At 41.8% G+C, this 15,812-nt stretch overlaps 1 protein-coding gene across 2 annotated transcripts in view; it reads right to left on the bottom strand.

Annotated features, from left to right (window-relative positions):
* CMIP (c-Maf inducing protein) overlaps positions 1 to 15,812 on the bottom strand; it is a 135,923-nt gene that overhangs the window by 57,525 nt on the left and 62,586 nt on the right. Inside the window, exons 1-2 of one of the 2 annotated variants that reach the window (XM_075714934.1) lie at positions 12,049 to 12,066; positions 6,767 to 6,892 (exon numbers count right to left, since the gene is read on the bottom strand). In XM_075714934.1, coding sequence (XP_075571049.1) covers positions 6,767 to 6,892; positions 12,049 to 12,066 — 144 coding nt within the window. Of the gene's footprint in view, positions 1 to 6,766; positions 6,893 to 12,048; positions 12,067 to 15,812 lie in introns of those variants that run through there. The other variant, XM_075714933.1, reaches the window with a different exon arrangement.

Below are 15,812 nucleotides of genomic sequence, written 5' to 3'. Positions count from 1 at the left end.
AGTAAAACTCTTAGAATGTACAAGAAGATTCAAACTACTTCTAGCTTATTTATTATTAATCCAATGAGGAAGAAGAATATCAACTGCAAGAATGCCTACTATAGGTAGTACTTTTTTTTTTTTTTTTTTTAAGATTAGTTGATCCTGGAACTGTGTTCTGAAGGATTTTATATTCTAATTTTCGGGTTGTAAATGTTCAGCCAGAGAGGAAAAGCCACCTGGGATCAGCTGCAGTACCAACTTTACTCATCGGATTAATTTCATCAGCTTCAAGAAGACTGCTCACAGGGAGGAAAACTGTGCAAGAGATTAAATGCCTGCATATACAGAGATTTGGTCAACGTGAGTAAATTCACATCTCTGCTCAAAAAGGGAAGTACTTTTCTCTGCACCCAAACTACTTCATTTCTTAATCAATGAGTAGGAATACACTTTTTCACTAAAAAGCAGTGAACTTTTTAAAAGCAGATTTTCTCTTTGCTCACAAAAATAGGAAACTAAACACCTGTTTCATGCCAGCGTTACGGCCCCTGCAGTAATTTCCACCCAGGCGAGGAGGAGACATAATAGGAACGAACGTGTGTGCCGCTGAGAAACAGAACACCTGAAACTCTGCAAGAAACCAACCACTCCAGAAATGATGGTGAAGACCTTTAGCTAATATAAATCCCCACAGCTCCACCGATACCACTATGTCTACAGCAACAAATCTGTCATTTCCACCACACTGCACATGCCATGCTACCAAGTTCCTTTAACGGTAAGTTAGCACTATGGCATCTCTTTTTACTGGCACGTGTTACTCAGAAGAATGCAACAACAGGCTTGTCCACGTAGCAAAAAGTTCCCAGGTTCTTCCTTACCACAGCATCCTTCATACATACCCTCCTAAGGGGTTTTGCCATCTGAAAAGATACGGCAATAAATGGGATTTGATGATGCAGATTCTGTTTTTAACTCTTCCTGGGTTTATTCTATGTTTCTCTTTCTCTTGATTGCTCTCTGGTCAGCAGGATGGAGTTTTGTTATGCTTTCCTCCAGCTGATATTCATTACTGGGACTCATAAAATATTGCAGGCTTCTCTGCACCAATTTATTATCAGCCACAGGAACAGCAGAGCAGAGCGGCTCAGGGCCGCAGGAAGTCGAACCCGCATGGCACGCACGCTGCTGCCGCATGCAGACGGTCCAAAACCTTTACACTGCTGGTGCACATCCCAGGGCTGCACCTCCACAACATGGGCAGGCCTGCAAGTGAAACCTGCCACTCTTCTGGCTTAACGCAAGGTACAGAGTTGCTGGTAATTGCTAGAAATGCTATTTTCCTCCTGAAAATATTCCCCGTCTCTGCTGGATTCTGGTTCTTGCATGACCTCTCTGCACCAGCAACATTGGCTGGACTCACACTTAAAACAAAAGCCAGGTTCTCTGAGGAGACTAAAATAAAATGTTACTAAAACATTTACCATGGGGACTCCCTGGCAAAAACAGTGTGCTCAAGCACCGAGCTGAATGTGTGACTTGTGCTTGTCAAGGCTTCCTGTTCTGTTTGTTTTTCCTTCTGATTACACTTGATTGCCAAGAAATGAATAAAACAACACTAGCAGTAGGGATGGAAGTGGTGGCTTTAAGGCATTTAGGACCCATCCAAAAGAAAGGACACCATGGGAAAGCAGGCAGTACTGTCATGACTGAAATACCAAAGCCTTTTTCCTGGGACTCTTCCTACATTTGGCACTAAGCAGCTTGTGAAATTCTACTCCAAGTTGTTTTCGATCTCTTTCAAAAGGTTATTCCAGTTATTTCACTATCAGTAGCAGCATCCTCTTCATAATCATCCACACAATACCATAATGGCACATTGTGCTTTACAAATGGAAAGCAGAAGAGCTGAAGTTTAGCGCAGCTCAAGGAGGCCCAGCTATTACGATACTAAAGAGCTCACGCTTCTTCAAAGGCTAAATTCAGCTCCTATTTCCTGGTCTAAAGAGCTTACGGCCTACGAGCCACCTTCAGCAACACCTTCTTTCACACCCGCTATCCCAATTATAGAAAGAAAAAAAAATCTGCGAGAGCCGATCGCTGCTCATCAGAAGAAGGACCAGGGACCACATCATTTGGCAGGAGGAAAGAAAGCACAAGCCACCAGCATGCCTAGAAACCTGACTGTCCACGACTCCCACAAGGGATGATGAGAATCCCCAAATGCCGGGTGGTGAAACACGCCTTGTGCTCAGACAGTTGTGCTTATACAACAAACACTGAGTGGGAAGCACACACACGGAGACGACTTTTCGATGCGATCCCAGCCCAGATTAAGTTGTTCGCTGCCTGAGAACCAAATCCTCCTCTGAAACCCAGGTGGACACGTCCTGTTGTCGTGATCCGATTTCCTAAGAGGAGCTGCATCACCTCGGGCACTGCTTGTCAGATTTCATGTGTTAAAATAGGTTGGGATGGGTCAGTATTGCTATGGGAGGACATCAGGATGATGTAAGGAAAGGTAATGGCACTCTTCCTTCTCTGACTCATTACTGTGCAATAATAAGCCAGAAATAGACCTTGGTGACAGCAGACTGGGGGGATGAGAACTTCAACATTGACTCGGACTCCCTTGTGGCATTTGTCATGCCTAACACAGACAAATACACGAAGGATGCTCTAACACCACATGCTGACATCCTCCCACAAGGATCGCTGGAAATGAATTTCCATCTGACAGAAACGCCAGTTGTCCAAAATTTGCTTCTGCTTCAAATCAGTGAAGCAGAAGTTGGAATTTTAAATGAAAATGAAAAATCGGGAAAGCCTGTGATTCAGAACTACTAAAATGCTCCATTTCATGTCAAACGATGTCAATAGCATCCCATAGTATTACAAGAATTTACAATACAGCACATGCAAGAACACATATCAAAATATAAAACTGAAATTAATCAGAAATATGAAATAAATCAGGGCAGGGTAGTCAAAACAGTTCATTTAAACATTTTTCTATATATCAGCCTCATATAGATCAAGTCTTTGGGGGGAATTAAAAAAAAAACCCAACAGATTTCACCAAAGGTACACTTCAGAAGAAACAGTACTAGGAACATGTTTTGGACTAGTTTGACTTGTTCCGCTATCATACACTTCCTGATACCAGAGTTGGATTATTACACCTGAGCCTGCTGCTGCTCAGACTAGCAGGGCAGAGTGATTTTGTAACAGATCAGAAGTCCCAATTTCCCATAAATGCATTGAAGTCTCTTGGAAATCTGGAAATAACTGAAGTACGCAAGGGCTAATTTCTCAGCATCTCTGTTTCCCGGCACCTCAGTGGTCTCTTTTGGATACTTAGACTTTGTCACGTATACTAGAGAATTTCTGCTGAACTCAACTACTTGATAAATCCAGTTTTTGCATCTTGATTTCTGAAGTGTACTAACATAACTTTTAGTACTGTTTTGGATTTGTGCATCCACATTACAACTGTATAAGGGAAATCTATTTTTATACTCCCTCCGATCTGGCCACATTTGATGAATCGAGACACTACCATGGACCAAGTCATACTAAAAACATTTTTAAAGTTTGTATATTCAATTATGTTGAAATTCCGATAGTTATAATGTAATCTGATCCAGTCTGCTCAGCCAGTCAGCAACAAACATACACAGAAGCCTAGCTCATTCCACTTCTTTATCAGTTCCTATGAGGTTACATAAAGACACCGATCTTTCCGAAGAAAATACCAAAGCATCCACGCTAAGATATTATTTTCTCACAAACTTAATTATTTGTGTGTTTGGTTGTTGGGGTTTTTTTTAAAGAAACAAATGGCAGGCTCCTCCAGATTAAACTCTGCACACCCTACCAATTTCCTTTAAACTCAGCAGGGAGCTGTGGGTTCAAACTTTATCTTGTTTCCTATTAAGCAGGCCCGTAAAGGCAGCTACCATAAACTACAGAATAAAGACTTAGAAACAGAATTTGGAAAGGCAGATGTAACTATTCTAGCTCTTGAAACAGATATAAACAGAAATACTAGCACCACTAAGGAAATTGATGGGAAAAACAGTCAAAATTATCACAAGAAAAAAAATCAAAATCTTCCAACTTGACAAATGAGTTTCTTTCTAATTAATTCAATTAACAGATCAGGCAAGAAGATTTCATCAATAATGAGGACCTTAATCTAGCTGTTGGGAAACCATGGCTCATCTTCCTGCCTTCCCCAGTGTCATCCACAGTAGAGGCTTTTCAAACCACAGAATCGGGACTTAGGTGGGCCTGCAGCAGTCTGCCTGTCTGAAATTCAGACTCCTTACACTCCCCAGTAACGCCTAAAATTGGTAAGTCATTTTGAGCCACAGAAATTTGCTAGGCACCGAACAGAGGCATGTATGTATGCTCTGTAGGACACATGCCTATGCTTCAAGGACATGTGAAAAGACACACAAATGCCACCTATGCACCAGGAGAGTCCACAAAGTTAGATATTCTCAGGTCATCCCAAACTCACTTAGCTGCACCATTTTCGGATTAAAATGGGTGAATGGCTGCAGCCCCCTTTTACAGGGCTACAAAACCCCAGGATTACACCAGTGAAATAAATGAAAGGGAGCTCCAGAAATGTACTCAAGAAAGGATGTGGCCATGAATGTTTCCATGTACACCTCTAACCATTTCAGAGTGAAAGTGTATTTGCTATATTGAAAATCATCAAAACCTCATGATATTTTTATGACATTCCAAAACCATCCTGAACCCCAAACACAGGAACCGTGCGAAGGGCTGAAGTCAAGTGCTGTGTCCTCTGACCTGCTGGTAAACAGCTCTGCGTACGGACAGACCCATCAGCTTGTCTGCAATGAAGGCAAAGGAGAGCTGGACGTAGCTGGACCTAATATTAGCACAACCTAGTGTTAGTCATATTGGCTTCCCAATTCAAGAGTCAATTTTGCTGTTCCACATCTCTACAGAAGTCTATAGTACGGAAAACATGGACCAGCTTGGCACCTAGCCTTGGGTCACTGAATGATACCACTTGGGTTATTTTTCTCACGATCTGCAGGTAGAGCCATTTCAGAAGAGCTTTGACTAAACCCTCCCTGGATACAGGTGGTGCCACATACTTTATGGACCTACAGGGGCTTCAGCAAACAATTGACCACCAGAAATAATGAAATTCCTTCTGGAAGAAATGACCTATAAGGAGCAGCTAAGGACTTTGGGTTTGTCTAGTTTGGAGAAAAGGAGGCCGAGGGGCGACCTCATTGCTCTCCACAGCTTCCTGAGGAGGGGATGTGGAGAGGGAGGGTGCTGTGCTCTTCTCCCTGGTATCCAGTGATAGGACGCATGGGAATGGTTCAAAGCTGTGCCGGGGAGGTTTAGGCTGGACATTAGGAAGCATTTCTTTACCAAGAGGGTGGTCAAACACTGGAACAGGCTTCCCAAAGAGGTGGCCAATGGCCGAAGCCGGTCAGTGTTTAAGAGCCATTTGGACAATGCCCTTAACAACATGCTTTAACTTTTGGTCAGCCCCGAATGGGTCAGGCAGTTGGACTAGATGATCCTTGTAGGTCCCTTCCATCTGGAATAGTCTGTTCTATTCTAAATGCTGGACCGTGCACTATGGATCAGTGCACTGCATAGCATGATTCTCCTGGACAAACGATCCAGCAGACATGGTCATCACAGTCATTAGCGTATCATTCGGTACATTTCCATCTTTTTATCTACTGGACTACATTTTGTGCAAAAGTGGTACAGTTAAAAAGTGCATGTGTGTGTGTGTGTACACACCCAAACACACAAGCTCTATTATGATCAATCCTTTGAAGTTGTTCATACTTTTTCAAGAAAAAATATCCTTTTTAATTTTATCCACAGTTTAAACAGATCTTTTCTTCACATTTTCTGCAGAAATTGCTCACCCAGTGTGTTTACAGTCCTACCTGCTGGAAATGCACATACAGAATAGTCATGGCCATATATTCAACTGAAAAATTAAATTCCCAAAGGGTAACAGGTAACAAATTGTCTTTGAAGCGATGTTAAGAACTACGGTAAGAGTTAAGTTGGAGCCAATTCAGTCTTTTTCGAGTTATCACTGTTCAAAGTTCTCTGGGGGCCAAGCAAGTGGCTTTTCAGTTGCTTTTCTTTTCCGACTCTAAACTAGTTCCAAAAGCTCGGTGCTGTTGAGTGCTTTTCTGTCACTAAAAATTGCAATGACCTAAGGAGTCCCACAAAGCCTCACAAGTGGATGAAGAAATCTGGAATAACATAAACACAGTGTCTTCTGTTTGAAAACAACACTTAGAGAACTAGCATATGTAGATATCCACACAAATATACTGAAATCTTCCAGTGAAGATCAAATATCTTTTAAAATAAAAGATACCTGTCCGTTCCAGTGCAAGTTATGGGTTTCCTATACGAATTGAAGGATAAAACTTTAAACTTGTTTCATGCAGGAATAGGACTATATCTAAAAATACAATTGTTCCAGGCCTGCATCAATGTACCTTTCCACAGAGCACTATTTTGATGCAAAAAATCAGCAAGCGGGTTTAATTACTGTGGCCCAAAATTTTCAAACAACATGAAGAGTGTCAGAGCTATCAGCCTGAGCAAATTTTCTGGTGGTTAGATAATCTGTCAGCACCAAGTTCTCTACCTTCCTGAGTCCATCTAATTAAGATTTCATGCACAGCAAACAGAAGTTGAAGGAGATTCATAGTAAAAGAGAAAGAAAATTGTACTTCTGTGTTTACTGTACCTGCAGTAAGACAGTACCCCCTGGGATTGTGAGCTGTAAACAGTACTTAGGGGCATTCTCCCAGGACAGCAGTTGAACATCTTCAATAGCACTGTAGGAAATGGAGTTTTCCATGTACCCAGTTGGCTGCAAGAAAACAAAGAAGAGGAAGAAAAATGTTTACTTAAGTCACCAGAAGTTTCACAACTTCGAAGAGAGAACAGCACTATCAAAATCACTCTTGGTGTTGAAAATATCTGGAAAATACCTAACTGGAAAGCAAAATTCCTATACAAGCCAATCAACAGAGAGACCCATCCAGCCACCTTCATCCAACTTGTTCAAGTGTTAAGATCGCCCACATAAAACCAAAACCAGGCCAGACCTAGGTGCCTGAAATACAAAAGTGTCATACTGCATTTGTTCTGGACCCCAAATCAATGGAACCTAATCTCACATTGAACCGAGCTATGAAGGGGTCTGGCCATGCATGTGCTATCCATGTACGAAGAAGCATCTCATTCATACACGCAGAACAGCAGTGTACTCTATTGAGGTAGTTTTATTCCACACATTCTTGTTGTTCTCCCTGGCTGCAAGGTTGATCAAGCACATCATCAAAATCTAGACTGCTACATTTGGCAGTGGTTCTTGGGGCTCCAAAGATTCAGCCCTCAGCTTTTAGACTCAAGCAAAAGCAGCGTAACCAACCTACTCATCTCGGCCTATATGTAAGTACTGGTTTCCTGCACAAACTGCTGATGCCCAGTTTAAAGCGAAAGTCACAATTAAAACATAAATAAGTAACTGTGCTTTGCAATTACATGTACAACATAAATCGACAGAAGCACGGAAACAAAGTTAAACATGAAACTCCTTATTAGTATCCCCATAATTCTTAGGCATCACAGAAGTACAGTTATCTCTGAGTTAAGCTGAAATATAAATGTGTATATATATGCAAGCACACGTAAAATTATGTCCTAAACATAAGTAAAAACACACAGATATAGCTGTGTATCTATCAAGTATGCATACATACACCGTACTTTATACAAGTCTTCATGTTATTTAAGTAATTTGAGTATTTAACAGAGGTCCTCAAAGATGTGAGATTTATTTCGCTTTCCTATAGCATAAGCAAACTGATCGGTATTGCTATGGCAGAGAAACTATTTTCATGCCAAAATGCTGATTAATCCCACCATGTGGATAAACCCTTGGGTTAGCCATGTCTTGCAGGAGAACAGAGCTCATCACGTTTATGAATTATTTTTTCACTATTACTGGTTTGCATGTAACTTAAACTTCGCAAACTTACTCCCACTGCGCCCAATACATAAGTTATTTTTAACTGACAGTCTTGAAATAAAGAAGGCAAGGGAGAAACCACATTTATTTCAGGGTCAAACAGGGCCAACTTAAAATCACAACACAGGATTCGTGGGGGCGAGCGTGAAGTAAGCAAATTGCATTCGGAACGTCTCTACTTCTTATTGGTACAACTTTCTTCCATAAGTTAAGTAGGTGGTGCATCTGGAAATTGTACTTTGAAGTTATACATTTCATACACGCGCATAAGGCCATAAACATCATCTGCCAAAATGCAGTGATGGCCCTCTCATCCACCTTTGCTGCTACAGATCAGCGGCCTTTTCAGCAAGAAAAACCCAGCAAGCCAGGGAACTGAACTTTAATATATTCTTCAGTAACATTTGTTGCGGCAGCGTTCATTTTACACTAGCCCTCGCTGAAAACAATTTTCACTGTCTCTTTAACGAAAACCTTGTTATGCAGGAAGTATGATAAACTTCTGCTTATTCATTTACCCACAATATTGTTCTACAGTAGTGACTGGAATCCCAGTGGCTTAACGCTGATACTGTACGTCATGCGTTGCCTACTGGAGAGTAATTATCTCGTTCTCACAGGAAGCCAAAGGCCCAAGATCCTTCGGTAATCAGCATTACAACACTCAGGGAAAATATGAAAACAGCCAGCATAAAATCTAGTATGCTCAGGAGGCAAAGTTATCAAAAACATGCTCTGAAAGACTGGAGAAGGGAGAAATCCAGAACCAGCCGACGCAAATATAAAATGAAATTAATCAAAGCAATTTAAATTTCTCTCTTAAGAAGGTGCTGACTGCCCTTAATACCCTCCATTAACTTCAAAGAGGATTTGAAGAATTCTCACAGAATCCGTTCCCAAGAGAAACCTCTTCTATACCTTAAACCATCCATTTAAACAGCATTAGAGGTAACTGATCTGGTTCAGTCACAGCTCTGTAGCCATACACAAGCGATTTCATCTCAGGCGTATCTTCTTCTCATAGGACAGTCCTTTTCATTAAAGAGAATGGAGGAACACCGAGTTCTGCAGTCTGCAGAGGATGGGAAGACTACCTAAACCATAACATGGAATTACACAGATGGTTAATCTCTCCAAATGGAAGTGTAATGCCAATGAGGTAGTTTACATAGCACTCATATGATCCCACTTCCATATCTTCTATCCAGCCATACCTCACACGCTGTACCTTTACTACAGTTGTTTGCTATCTTACTCAAAAAATTAATAACCAAATCTACTTTAATCCCTATAAGCAACGTTATGTGCGTTGTTTCTGTTTTCATTAAAAACACCATGTTCTAGGAAGTGAAATATTTTCAGTTCTGAAAACACCAGCTATAGGCAGCTTCACCTCTGTTTTGCAATGAGTCTAAAGCCAAGTGATTTATTGCTGCGTAGAGCTCCCTGAAACTGTGCTTCTAGATGCCGTCAAACGCTGAAGACCACGCTCACGCACTAGGGCTGTGCAGAAATGCTCTGAAGCAGCACTAACCAGAGCTGTCCTAGGACCCGAGGCTTCCCGGACCTCAGAATGCTATGGTGCTCCTCACAGAGAGACCATGGCACTAATGAGGCAAAGGTCAGCCCCACACAAAGGTGTCCTTTCCCTAATCCCTGCACACTCACAGATGCGGGGACAGAGCGGTGTTCCCTGCTTGTGTTTTCACAAGACCGAGCACAGTTCAGCCGTGTATCAGGAAATGGCCTGAGGTAAAACCATGGCTTGAGTCACTGGTTCCTCTTAAAACACAGGCTATTTTGACATTCAGGCATGCGAACGTCGATCACGGTGAATCATTGTGGTCAATAAATAAGCAGCGCAAGTGTTGCACGTTCTCATGTTCCAGCTGGTCTTGCTTTCACACACCGCCAGAAGCTGCATCCTCACCCCCAGGTCGCTCCATGGGAAATTCAAATTAGAACAACACGCAAGACCAGAAATGTGGATTCAGAGATTTGAAAATACCTAAGATGACACCGATCCTCAGTGGGTCACCACGAAGCAGCTGGCACCACTAGTCTTAAGAAGCATTCCCACCTCCATCTTCCCACTTTGCCTCTGCCCATGCAAATATTTGTCCGGCTGTGGCGTCAGGCAGATCAGGGAACCCCTCCAGCTTTTGCCAGATTACTTTTTAGCTCCTTCGGCCCCATTTCTAACGTGAAACAGAAACTAGTATGTTAACATAACTTAGGGGGCAGCATATCCCATATAGGATGGGAGTGAGCAGTGAGGACCTGAACATTTCAGTCTAATTATTGGTATGAGACAGTCTAAAGCCACAGCATCTTTGAGTAGTAATACATCAAGTTCAGTTGGAAATGCCTTTATTTAAGAAAACAGTAATTCTTATTTTTATAGCTGTCATTTTTGAAAGGAGATTTATATTTCTTGGCAAAGTCTGAAATCTATCAAACGAAGCAGGATAATGCATTTTTCTCATTCACTCTACAAAATTAATCCTGACTTAGAAAACTTTGGCCAGAGAATCTACATATGTCCGCTTACAGATTTACAGTTACAGTTTTAACTTCTGGCTGTTTGCTGTTGAACATGTTCTGAAAAATTGTAAGAGACTCATAAATGAAAATGAAATTTATTATAACAAACAAAAACCCCAAGTCAAGGAAACAATTTGCTCTTCACATTAGCCTTTAGCCTCCTAAGGAAATATGCAACTTCTCCGTTGGGAAATCAGGTATGTTTTAACCTCAGTGAGAACTTTGTCTTTTTTCAGTTCCATAAAGATTTATTAATCATACAGCTTTGAAACAACTTTGTACCAGAACAGCCACACACCAAAACCTACTATAAATCAAATCTTAGGGGAATCCAGTGCTCCCAAAACTGGAAGAACATGGAAGCTCACATATAGGGCTAGTTTTAGCGTTTCTGGGAAAAGTCGGCAGCAGCAGACTACTCAGTAATGCAAAAATCTGCCCACTTGTTTCCATGGGAAATTCTAAAAGGGAAAGAATAAACATGACGTCCATTGTTAATATGAGGCTTGTGTGCACTTACTCATATAATAATGTACTAAATCTTCAGCTGCATGTTTTCCAAAGAAAGCATCTAGAAAAGATTTATTCTACAAATAGAGATGGTTATTTGCATTAAAACATATTTAGACTGACAACTCCCACCAACACAACAACAATGAAGAATGATTTTCCCAATTAAGTACTCCAGATGGTGGGGGAAATGGGGCTATTCCAGACCCTTGCTCTTCCACTGTCAGGTGCTTATTTCTCTCCTTGCTGCTCTTAAGAATGAGCCACGCTGCTGTAGCCCAGAATAATGAGCATACTGTATTACATGTAAGTTTTCCATAGGCAAATAAGATTCAGTCCTGCTGAATAACATGCAGGAAGAGTTGATTGCTCTCAAAACTTCGATGGGGGTGGAGACTATTCAGTTGGCACACTGAAGGGTAATGGACTCTGAAACTGCTGAAAACAATGGACGACTTGAAATAAATCTCTGTTAGGAGACATCCATGGCTCCAGAGAACGCCCCTGCAAATGTAGCTATTTCAGATAAGAGCAATTAACATCTTTGTTCATTAACTATATAACCTATCAGAAGACATTTATCAAGTTAAGCAATTAGTAGTACTACGCCATAATATGCAGCGCAGTACAATTTGTCTCACTCTTGATATGGAAGAATTTACTGCCGTGCTCACTTGTCATAATGACTTGAAAGAGTTTAAAGTCAATGTTAATCTGACGGAGATTAACGTGGTAAGAAAACAGACAGAAAGACTAACAGTGGGGAGACACCCAACTCTGCCCCAAAGCTGCACAAAGGGATTTCTGGGCTTCCTTGGAACAACATGCTCATCTAATCCATCACACTTCCCAGACCCCCGGCCTGCCCATCATCACCATTCCCTTCCCACTTGTCCCAAAAAGCAGGAGGTTTCATGTGTTGGACCATAAGACGACACCTCACTTGCTCTGTGCATCAGTAGGACTACACAGGGTGAAAAGGGTGCTTAATCCAGGGACCTGTGGGGAACGGACCTCTCAGTGCGGCAAACCTAAATTATTTCTGCTTGGAACTGCTTTGTTCCCAAGTGTCTCCAAGTTTGGTAGTGATCCTTGGTGGGTTTTGGTTGGTTCGTTTTGGAACTTTTTGATACATGGAAACAAATTCAGACACAGTGGCCCAAATCTTCAATGAGGCTCTACCCACCCATGCCAGCTGAAGCCCAGAGTGTACTAGTGCATAATTAACGATAGGAAAAAGAGGGAGGGGTTTCCTACCACGTTTATTTGTGTGTGGGTGACTGTGTGTATAAACATCCCTCTGTGTGTGTGTGTATAAATGTACACACACACACCTGTCTGTCTTTATAGCTACACAAAGATAAAAGATAGTAGAAATATATCCCGTATTTCTCTACACAGAAATACGGCAGCAACTGTCACATGCTCAGTGCAAACCAGCTCAGCTTCAGTAAGTGACACTATTTCATCATAAAAGGCCAGATCCTTAGCTGAACTGATCATCCAAAAGACTTCCGTGGAACTTCCCTGATTTATACCAGCTGGGAATCTAACTCAGAAATACAACAGAAATTCAACAAAACCTAGCTTTGCAGCAAAAAGTGCATAAATCTCTTCCTCTCCTCTAAATATTTAAGACAACTGGGTCTGGAGGCTGTTGCATTAATTAACCTTACAAAACTGATAAAAATGTAAGAGCTGTCAGCAAGAAACAGATTACCCCAGACCATGCAGAAAAAAAGCCTTCCAATCTGCAGTATCCTGTGGAGCTATAGAAAATGGACAGGGCAAAACTGCTCATCAAAGAGCTGACAAGAAAAAACTGGCCTCAACATTAAGACATATGAGCTACAAAATCTGCAAAATCGGCCCAGCAGACACCAGCAGAGGGAAAAACTTCAAATTAATTCAGATCTTAAATAAGTTTAAAGCACAGAACAGAAGTTCATCATTAAGAAGAAGGGAAAATAAGGTCATATTACAGGATATGTACCGTGACAGTAGAGTCAAATAAGCAGGAAAAAAATTTATTAATGATGTTAGCTGAAATGCATATAGAATGACTTTTTTAAAAATGAGGAGATCTTCCTCTTTTACTGCAAACCTAGCTGAACGAGCACTTATGAATGTGTTCAGTTTATTTTACCAACAGAACTATCTGAATTTCTGGGAGTAAAGTAAGACACATATCTTGAAGACTTTCTGAATATGTCCATCACCAAGCTGACCCTGTCTAAGTAGCCCATTAGAAATGAACCCTTTCTCCCTGGCTAGCTCAGCATGACAAAGGGAACTCCACCAGGACTTCCAGCAGTGCTGAACGCTTAATTGGACATGGTGCTGGTGTTCAAAAAGCCCTCTGTGAGGTCAAGCCTATATAAGAAACCTACCTCCTGCTTTCAAACCTCTGCTAACAGGGATGAGAATGTGCTGCAAGGTGCACCTGCCCCACTGCAGAGCTAGAGGCTGGCCACCGCTTGCCACTGAGATGGTGGCCAAATCCGCCAGATCACCGCCCATGGGCGGGAAGGCTGCTCCCAGGCCAGCGATGAGGAGGAGGAAGAGGAGGGAGCTGTGTTTGACGCAACCTGCCAGACACAGTCAGACTTCCACAGACACCGGCCCGACTCGCCTGCCAGGTGGAGTGCCTCTGCTTGGAGCAGCAATTCTCCAAGCGTGCGCTGCAGCCTCCAACCCCTCCCAATGAACATAGGGAACTTGGAGAGAATTACTCTCCCCCACATACCAACCTACAAGAAGAAAATCTCATTTAAGGTTGTAGCTGCATCATGCTCTTGATCATGCCTTCAGTGACATGAGAAGCCTGAGAGATGTGGGAAAAGAGCTCAGACTTCCTGACTCCAGCCATGTGAATCAGCTCCAAACACATCCTCCTCCTCCTCCAAAACTGCATAACTGATTCATAAGAAGGAGCATTCCTTAGCAGGGGTCATGTTCTCCATCCCTCTGCACTTACCACTGCACTCCATGACATCCCTCCTTGGGAGGAAATAACCGATAACCTTGACGAGACGGGTAGGTTGTTTATCCACCTTCCTTGAAATTATTTCAGGAAGGAAGGGATACCACGAGCCAAAATACAGCAGGTACACACCTGCTCACAGAAGAAGCAGTAAGTGACAAGAGGAGCAAGGACTTATTGCAGAAGACTATACATGCACGTACTTCCGTAAAACAACTGTTAGAGGAATATTGGAAATTCCCTAACTTTTGCCCAGAACATGAGACATCCAGTGACTGCTAAACAGATCTTTGCTAAGTCACCATAGCAACAGTGATGTGACAGAAAACAAAACGAATCCACAAACTGTTTGAGTTGAGGCTGCTCTCTATTTTCAGTTCTCTTTCAATAAATCAGCTGTGTCACACACCATGAAATTTATCAAATGCTGATAAACCAGAGCGAGGAGAAAGGGTTGGGTGTAAGGATTTCAGACCAAGACAGACACAATGTATGCTAAACTAAAATGCCACTCTTTAATGACTACTTTAACCAGGAGCAGCCCTGAGACCTGGAAATGAAAGATCATCAGCTGATTTCAAATACAAAGTTGGCACCCAGAAAATAGTCAGTCTGTTAAATAACTGGAAACGTGGCCAAACTGACATGTACCACAAACAGATCTCTGTTCAGTTGTGTTTTTCAGAACTGGTTTAAGTAATGGCAATAGTGTGTTTCTATTGCATACTGTCCTTGCACTTACAGTGGCTTTTACTTCTGGTTTACAGATCTCCAAAGGCCTGTGGTTCATTATCTCTCTAGTAGGTCAACAAAAGGTGAAGAAGGAAACCGCATTTGTTATCAGTAGGGTCACATCCGCTGTGCAAGGATCTGCACCTCCCATAGAAAATTTTAGGGTTTTACAAACTGAAAAGCCTGAAGGCAGCTGCAAGGGAAGTAATACATTTGCCTCTATCACCTGTGCATGTGAAGTCTAACCTGAAAGGTGATCCAGGTATAAAATACTGAATTGGTAAGAAGCTGAGCTATCCAGGATCCCATGTCCCATTAGAAATGTAGAATTTGACTCATGGACTCCGCAATCCTGACAGTCCTCACCACCTTCTTAATGCACACCCCAGTTCATTTCTTACTACACTTGATTTACAAGTTCTAGACATTAAATTGTTGCAAAACTAAACATCGCATAAATGTGCTAATATATTAAGTTCTTGTTCTTTATTTAAACAAGCATTCTCCAACACTACTTATGTCCATGCCTTTTATCTGTAGAGCCACAAAACCCTTAGACACTGTAGTAGTCAAATGGTTTCCATTAACATTTTTTTTCCTTTTCTTTCTAATGCGCTTTTAACTCTGCAGTTTCCAGGACACCACATCCAATCTCAATCTCAGAAACAAGCACAGGACAGGGAGTGCTGTAACCCAACTACGCTTCTGAGCTCCCAACAGGGAATGCCCTATTCCGATCTTTTTTGGAGAAAAAATGATCAGGTCTTGAGTTCCCAGCAAAATATTAATACAGGCCTCTGCTTTACATTACATATGAGAAAGGACATGTAGCAGAGCCTTCAAAAAAGCTACAGATATTCTGTTAAGGATGATCTCTCACTGAACTCTTGCTGTTATTAGGCGAAAAAACCAGGGACCTCCTGAGGATGAGTCACAGCCACTTGGAATCACCTTCTGCTACAGGATGAGGTGGGAAAACATGGTTAA

Source organism: Pelecanus crispus, chromosome 8 (assembly GCF_030463565.1).
Source record: "Pelecanus crispus isolate bPelCri1 chromosome 8, bPelCri1.pri, whole genome shotgun sequence".
Classification (NCBI taxonomy): Eukaryota; Metazoa; Chordata; class Aves; order Pelecaniformes; family Pelecanidae; genus Pelecanus; species Pelecanus crispus.
The sequence above is the reverse complement of the archived record's forward strand: the minus strand, read 5'-3'. Positions and strand labels throughout refer to the sequence as shown.